At 40.3% G+C, this 8,476-nt stretch overlaps 1 protein-coding gene across 1 annotated transcript; it reads left to right on the top strand.

Moving 5' to 3' along the window:
- Positions 1 to 4,555: 4,555 nt before the first annotated feature.
- LOC134205098 (ribosome quality control complex subunit NEMF homolog) lies at positions 4,556 to 8,119 on the top strand. The gene is made up of 4 exons (XM_062680021.1): positions 4,556 to 4,693; positions 4,762 to 4,834; positions 4,962 to 5,907; positions 5,963 to 8,119. The coding sequence occupies exons 2-4, from the start codon at positions 4,776 to 4,778 to the stop codon at positions 8,033 to 8,035; spliced, it is 3,078 nt and encodes a 1,025-aa protein (XP_062536005.1). The 5' UTR covers positions 4,556 to 4,693; positions 4,762 to 4,775; the 3' UTR covers positions 8,036 to 8,119.
- The last annotated feature ends 357 nt before the right edge of the window (positions 8,120 to 8,476 follow it).

Raw genomic sequence — 8,476 nt, 5'->3', positions numbered from 1 at the left:
GTGTTTTGACATGCGGTGCTCACACCTTTCTCAGCGTGAGTTCCTTGTAGGTGAGAGAAAAACACGGTGGGCTTGATGTCAATAAAATGTAACTTGCGGAGGAGCTGGCAAGTATTAATTGGAACCAACGGTTACATACACTGCCGTAAAAAACCTTTCGATGTTCATTAACTTGCCTTATGAAATTTAGCCACAAGGAATCAGTTTGAAAATCATAAGTTTGCCTTATGAAATGGGATGAACTCCTGGATGAAGCAGTATACGAATGAATGTTTAGGTTCATATTACTGTCATTGAAATCCATAGAGTAGCCTTATGAAATTTCATAAGTTTATCTAATGGAGCTTCTAAGATTGCAGTATGATATCTTCATTTAAAATATATGTATTTTCTTGGAAACATCAGAAATTAAATTAAGTTATTTGATTGGAGAAACAGTAATAGTTTTATTTTGACAATAATTTTTAATAAAATTAATTAAATTGAAATATAAACTTAAGCGTAAATGTAAAAAAAAAATAACATTAGTTCCACAAAATAAGTTTTATCATGTCGCTTCTCCTGTTCCACGAATTATCCGCCACTTCGAGTTGCCGATCTGTTTTACGTGCTCGTTGTTCCCATTTCATTTCAAAGTATACAATTTTGAGCCACTGTTGGTGCAAAATTTCGTTTGTCGATTCGCATGAAGCTTTTCTATTTTTTCTCAATTAATAATATTTAATAATCAGATTCTCTTTTACTAGTTTCTTATTTGATGAAGCGAAATCCATTTGCTTAGCTTTCTGTAACGGCGCTGTTGGCGATTTGTTTTATAATTTCGCCTGCAATTATCAGTTAATTTCGTTGGTTGATCCTTTGGGAATCCCTGGAGGATTCTTCTGGGAATCCCTGAAAGATTTCTTTAAGAATTCCAGGGAGATTCCTTTAGGAATCCCTTTAAGATTCCTCTGGGAATCCCTGGACGATTACCTGAGGGATTCTCTTTGGAATCGCTAGTTATTCCCTTTGAAATTCCTAGAGATTCCTTTTGGAATCCCTAAGGAGATTCCAAAATAGATTGGAATCCCTGAAAAGATTTCCTTTGGTATCCCTGAAGATATTCGCTTTGGAATGTCTAAAGAGATTCTTTTTGGCAATCCTAAAGAGTTCCCTTAAAAATCCCTAAAGAGTTTGGTATCCTGGAATTCCTGAAGATATTTCCTTTGGAAACCCTAAAGACATTCCATTTGGAATCCCTAAAGTTTTTTTTTGAATCCCTAAAGAGATTTCTTTTGGAATCCCTCAAGAGATTTCTTCTCTAATCCCTGAAGAGATTTTTTTTTTGGAATCTCTAAAGAGATTTCATTTGGAATCCTTGAAGAGATTCTATTTGGAATCCCTAAAGAAATTCTCTTTGGCATCCCTAAAAAGATTCACTTCGACATCCCTGGAGATATTCGCTTAGAAATCCCTGATAAGATTTCCTTTGGAATCCCTAGAGAGATTCTCCCTTTGGAATCCCTAAAGAGATTTCTATTCGAATCCCTGAAGAAATTCCTTTCGGAATCCCTAAAAAGATTCCCTTTGGAATCCCTATAGAGATTTCCATAGGAATCCTTGAAGAGATTTCCTTTGGAATCCCTATAGAAATTCGCTTTGGTATTCCGAAACGGATTTCTTTTGAAATCCCTAAAGAGATTTCTTTTGGAGTCCCTCGAGAGATTCCTTTTGGAATCCCTAAAAGATTCCCTTCCTTTAATAAAGAGAAAAAAAAAGATTCCCTTCGGAATTCCTAAATAAATCCTCTGCGGTTCCTTGTGGAATGCCCAATGAAAGCAAATCTTCTTGGAAGTATTTTACTTCCAGTTGAAAACCGAAGTGAGCTATAAAGTTTATTCCCCTTTCTTTTTTGTCGCAACTGCGTCGCGACTAGTGCGCATGATGGCGCAAGGCGGTGGCATAGACGCGCACTAGTCGCGCTGCAGTTGCGGCATCAGGAAATAAGGACAAAACTCAATCACCGCGAGAACTCACTTCGGTTTTTAACTGGAAGCATAATATCCTGGATTCAGAATGACGCGAGACTATATCTTCTCGGAAGTATCATGGATTTAGTGAAACTGGTTTTGAGTTAGTAATCGTCCAAAATTGAATCTTCTCAAGTTCATCGCAAATGGCTTTTCCAACGCTACCGCTCGTATAGAAACGAGGCAGCAGCTTCAGTGTCTTCAAAGGCCAATAAATCGATCAAGTGCTCCAATAAGAAGCTAGCAGGTGTTCGACACGCGTAGGCCCTCAACATAATTTCTAAGACACACGGTTTGATTAAAGTACCGGAAACAGAATGCAAGTGTTCATGTAAACTAGCGGAAGATCCATGTATATAGCCATTACTCCTGGAACGCGAATAGAAACTTCATCGATCGAAAAATGCATTGGTACAACTCCCACCGAAAGTTCTCGTCCTTCTAATTTAGCAGCACCCCAGAAGCTCGGAACTCTGCTCCATTCGGGCAGCGGATCCTTTTCAGTTCCAGGTCATGAAACACGTATTTACTTCAACGATTTCAGACACTTGGTCATGTACTCCTTATATCCTTCAGAATACCGCGCATCCTATCCCAAAAAAGGAACCAATCGCTTAAATTTCCACCAAGTCAATCGCTCTAGTCTTCTTCTACGGAGTCCGGAGACATCTTGGCAAGTTTCTTGGCTGCACCCTCATAAGCTTCTGCTGACTCCGGTTGAGCGCCTAAAAAACATTCCGTTTCCTTCAGAAATGATTCAAGTGCTGAAATAAAGATACTTGCATTGAAAAATATCATTCAACAAATATAATAAAACAAATATAATTTAATCTGCAATTATTTTAGTTATAAATATTACCAAAAATTATTGCAGTGTTGAGAAAGTAAAATTTCAATGGTAATTTTTTGAGAACTTACATGCAGCTTATAGACCAGATCCGCAAACTCCACTCATAATTCCTGATCTTGCTATACATCACAAGTTCTATCGTTACGCGCTACAACACGCGTCCCATAACCGATGCCGGTGCCTCATATCACCTTGCTACGGCTGTTTCCCCTGTTTCCTGGTACATCACAGAGAGCCGCTTCGATCCTTAATTGCTTAGATGCCAATACGAAGCGTTTAATTTAGATAAACTTGTCGAAGAGTTTTGGTAAATGGGAAAAAGTCGTTTGGGACGCAAAGCAAAACAATCACGTAATATTTTTCCGGTGGATGAACCGGGGATGAACATATGAAATGACATTTTGCTCCATACGATTACCTTATGATTTTTATTCATAAAGAAAAGTATTGGAATTCATAAGGTAAATGTATGTAATTAATATTAACACAGATAACAGATATTTAAGCTAGAACAAATTTTATTGAAAATCCTGTGTAAACTTTTGAATTGATATACGTTGGCCCACTAGTGCCATCTACTCAACTGATTGCGGCAGTTCATACGGATGCAGCTGATTAACAACCGTCGAACGCAGCCAATGGATTTGGCAGCCGCATTCGGGCTGCATTTTTCAATAACAATGATCATTGCGCCATCTCCAATCGATTGTTAAACGCGATCCCAATTTAAAATACATTTGAATTAACGGTTGCCGATGTTTACACACGTTTCGGATACCAGCCTCAATATCTGTTATCTGTGATATTAATGATTATGAATTTCATAAACGCCTTATGAAGCGATAATGAGATGAACTTTTGATGTTTCATAAGGCGTAACTTATGAATTTCCATATTTTATTTGGGCCAGTGTAGGGAAAAGATATTTTAGAGATAAAGATCGTCGCTTCGGTTACACTTTCCTTTGTTCTGCAGTCCGAAACATGCGTGGTACCTAACTGTCAAATCGTATGTATTTTTCCTTCATTGACATTTAGATCCCCTATCCTCGCCAGCAAAAGATGATCCGGACAGCGACGACAGCGACAATCTTTATCTGGTAAGGGTCCTTTCACAAATTACGTAACGCTGTAGGGGGAGGGGAGGGGTCAAGCCAAGCGTTACGATCCATACAAAAAAAAATAAACCTTCCATACAAAAAGTGTTGCGAGGGGGAGGGTGGGGGCCCTAAATCATTAAATTTAGCGTTACGTAATTTAAGAAAGAACCCAAACTAAAATACCTTTTTAGGGTAAAGGCCAGTATCGACTTAAAAAGTAGAGAGGTTACGGAATTTTGTTCAATATTACCAAGAGGAATTTTGACAACTGATTTGCATGGAGCAAATTGTCACTTTTACTTACGGAATAATCGAGCAGAATATTTTTCCGAAAGTAAAGTGACAGCTCCCATTACTTTGCGTGGGAACCTTACAAATGCCAATTTTGTTTTTTGTTCTTTTCATGTGGATACTGCTGTAAGAATTTTGTTTCGATTCTTTACTTTTCCGATTCAGTGAACGGAATTTAACATGTGATTGAGATAGAAAAAGAAATTTCTTTTGAACACGATACCAACCTTAAAAGGTAAAAGACGCATTTGAAAATGTCACCTGGCATCCCTGCTGCCAAACAGCAAGCAAAGAAAAACACTTCGATGCGCCCCTCGTAATCTCGTAATCAAAACAGAGCGCGTGTCATTATTTTGTCAAAAAAAGAATTTTTACGTGATTTCACGAAATCGCGAATGAAACTGTATCCAAAATTTCGCAGAAAATCGTTCAGTTAGTTGATAGGTATCATTTAGATTTTTAGCTTGAGTTGTACATTATTCATCAGAGCATTCCATTTTCCTATTTTTCAGGTCTACAAGTCAACATGACGAAAACCAGATTCAACACCTACGATGTGGTTTGCTCGGTGACGGAACTTCAAAGGTAAGTCTTTGCAGGGTGTGCTACTACGGGGAAAACCCGAAAATGCATATTCAACAATTGGATATTTTTCGTCTTAATGTATAAAATTATTGTTCGAAACTGAAATGTACTTCCTTTAAATGATCAGGCTCGTTGGGATGCGAGTGAATCAAATCTACGACATCGACAACAAAACGTATTTGATTCGGTTGGCAAGGAACGAGGAGAAGGTGGTTCTGCTTTTAGAATCGGGCAATCGGTTCCACACGACCGCTTTCGAATGGCCTAAGAATGTAGCCCCATCCGGCTTTACGATGAAGCTAAGAAAGCACTTGAAAAATAAACGACTGGAAAACATGAAGCAGCTGGGGGTGGACCGTATTGTAGATTTCCAGTTCGGAACGGGCGAAGCCGCTTATCACGTGATTCTCGAGCTTTATGACAGAGGAAACATTCTGTTGACCGATTGCGACTTAAAAATTCTAAATATTCTGCGTCCACATGTTGAGGGAGAGGAAGTACGTTTTGCCGTTAGAGAAAAATATCCAACTGATCGAGCCAAGGAGGATAAAGGCCCTCCCCCAATGGAAAAGGTCAAAGAGGCGGTCGTGAATGCCCGTCCCGGTGATGCGTTGAGAACGACATTGAATCCCATTTTAGAGTACGGTGCATCGGTAATTGATCATGTACTTCATAAGTACGGATTGTTTGGATGCCGAATTGGAGGCGAGAATCCCGAAGCCAACTCGGAGTTGCCGAAAAAGAATAAGAAAAAACAAAAAGCTATCGCGAAAGAGTTTTCGAAAGTTTTCAACGTTGAAGAAGATATGACATCGCTGATGTGTGCGATTAATGACGCAGAGACTATGCTACGGAAGGCTATGAAGGAGCCGTCCAAGGGATTCATTGTTCAGAAGAAGGATCTGAAACCTGTTAAGGATAAAGAGGGGGAAGAGTTTTATTACACCAATTTGGAGTATCATCCTTTTCTGTACAATCAATACAAGGATGAACCGGTCAAGGAGTTTGATAGTTTTACCGCTGCAGTGGATGAGTTTTATTCTACTCTAGAAGGGCAAAAAATTGATTTGAAGGTAGGTAGAAATCCTTTTATTTTAATTTGATTGCTTCAACTTAACTTTTTTTCAGGCTTTCGCCCAAGAAAGGGAAGCACTCAAAAAGCTGTCCAACGTCCGTACAGATCATGCAAAACGATTAGAAGATCTAACGAAAACGCAATTGGAGGATCGTAAAAGGGCTGAACTTATCACAAGAAATCAGAATCTTGTGGACAGTGCGATTTTGGCGGTACAGAGTGCGTTGGCCGCTCAAATGTCGTGGTCAGACATCCAGGATTTGGTCAAGGCAGCTCAAGCCAATAATGACCCCGTGGCATCCTGCGTTAAACAACTGAAGCTGGAGATTAATCACATTTCGTTGATGTTGAAGGATCCATATGCAGCGCTGGAGGATGAATGTGATGATGAGGAGGAAAGCGATCGGGAAGATGGAGAGGATAAGCTGGAACCAATGGTGGTAGATGTAGACTTAGCTATGACGGCTTTTGCCAATGCTCGACGTTATTACGATCAGCGTCGATTTGCTGCCCGGAAAGAGCAGAAAACGATTGAATCGTCATCGAAGGCTTTGAAAAATGCCGAAAAAAAGACATTGCAAACATTGAAAGACGTAAGGACACAAACAACGATTTCGAAAGTCCGCAAAGTCTATTGGTTTGAGAAGTTCTACTGGTTCATTAGTTCTGAAAATTATTTGATCATTGGTGGCAGAGACCAGCAACAGAATGAATTGATAGTCAAACGTTACATGCGACCAACAGATATTTACGTACACGCTGAGATTCAGGGCGCCTCAAGTGTCATTATAAAGAATCCCTCCGGAGAAGACATTCCACCAAAAACTCTGCTCGAGGCAGGAACCATGGCCATCTCCTACAGCGTTGCATGGGATGCCAAAGTCGTAACCAGCGCCTATTGGGTCAAAAGTGAGCAGGTTAGTAAAACTGCACCAACTGGAGAATATTTGACCACTGGAAGCTTCATGATTCGAGGAAAAAAGAACTTTTTGCCACCCTGTCATTTAGTTCTCGGTTTAAGTTTCATGTTTAAACTAGAGGACAGCTCTGTGGAACGGCATAAAGGTGAAAGAAAGGTTCGAACGTTTGATGAAGAGTCTGTGATAAGCAAGGACGACCGATCCGAAATATCCGAAGCTCCTGATCAAGAAATTCAACTCGAAGGGGATTCCGACCATGATGAGAAAGATGTTGCTGGAACACATGAGCCCAATGAAGCTATTGAAAATGAAGTGGAATCTCTTTCGTTGAAGGAGGAAGCAGACACTGCGGATCATCCAGTGGATTCGGATTCTGATACAGACGATAGTGACGGTCCAAAATTCCCTGATACACATGTGAAAGTCGAGCACGATACGGGAAAAGTATCTGTTCAAGCTGATCCTGTTCTCCAACGTCTTACTTCCGAGCCGGATCCGGAGAATGTTATCTTCTTAGGTGATAATAAGCCGTTTATTATAACTCCAGCCCCACCACGTAAAAAGCAAATTCAAAAGAGTAAGCAAAAAGCCAAGGATAAAGAAAGGGCTCGAGAGGAAGCGGCAGCCAAAAATAGGAAGGAAGAATCCCAGAAGCAAGGTCAACTGAAGCGAGGCCAGAAAGCTAAGATGCGTAAAATCAAGGAAAAATACAAAGACCAAGACGAAGAAGAGCGAAAAATGATGATGGACATTCTGAAATCGGCTGGCAATAGGAACACCCAAAATCAAAAACAGGAAGATGCAGATGGAAGTGATCAGAAAAAGTTCCCAGGTAAGAAGCCTCAACCGCACCAGAAACCGGGAGATATCGACGAGATCGGAGATGATACTCCTGCGGCAGCCGATGTGGATATGCTGGATACGTTGACTGGTCAACCGATGGATGAGGATGAGCTGTTGTTTGCAATTCCGGTTGTTGCACCGTATCAGTCGCTGCACAGCTACAAGTTCAAGGTGAAGCTGACTCCCGGAACAGGTAAGCGTGGTAAGGCAAGTAAAATGGCTTTGCAGATTTTCCTGAAAGATAAGATGTGCACAAATCGTGAAAAGGATTTATTGAAGGCAGTCAAGGATGAGACCCTGGCACGAAATATTCCAGGGAAGGTCAAACTGTCGGCACCACAAATGCAAAAATTAAGAAAGTGATTTATTGGTCACCTTTCCTCCCGATTAATGTTTCAATTTAATTATTTTAGATAGTTGAAAAACAAATATATAACAAAGAATGGAGCTACAATGTTCGCATATTTCAGTCTTCGAAAGCCTTTGTTAGTGTAAGCTTTTTATACCATGCTGTGCCCTAATTCCAATCAGAATCAGCACTTTATTTCGTTCACGCAAGACTAAATCTAGCATGATTTTTGAAAACGTTGTATGTCCTAATGAGAGAATCTCTTCCATTACGCTCTTTTCTGCAAGAAACACTAAATAATACTACAGCGTCGCTGCACCTATGACTGGCGTATTGTAGAGTTCCATATTCGTCGGTCTTGGGCGATGTTCGTCTAGTTTCCCCGAACGTTTAGGGTCCCAGGTCCGACCGCGTGCAGCCAGAGTGATCGTGGTCAACCACGAAGTCGCCGGCCT

This window comes from Armigeres subalbatus, chromosome 1 (genome assembly GCF_024139115.2).
Source record: "Armigeres subalbatus isolate Guangzhou_Male chromosome 1, GZ_Asu_2, whole genome shotgun sequence".
NCBI lineage: Eukaryota > Metazoa > Arthropoda > Insecta > Diptera > Culicidae > Armigeres > Armigeres subalbatus.
Note: the sequence above shows the minus strand (reverse complement) of the source record. Positions and strands in the feature narration are given on the sequence as shown.

Coding starts and splice junctions, on each gene's coding strand:
- LOC134205098 (XM_062680021.1), top strand. CDS start 4,776: ATGACGAAAACCAGATTCAACACCTACGATGTGGTTTGCTCGGTGACG. Junction 4,835..4,961: donor TCGGTGACGGAACTTCAAAG/GTAAGTCTTTGC, acceptor TTAAATGATCAG/GCTCGTTGGGATGCGAGTGA. Junction 5,908..5,962: donor GGCAAAAAATTGATTTGAAG/GTAGGTAGAAAT, acceptor ACTTTTTTTCAG/GCTTTCGCCCAAGAAAGGGA.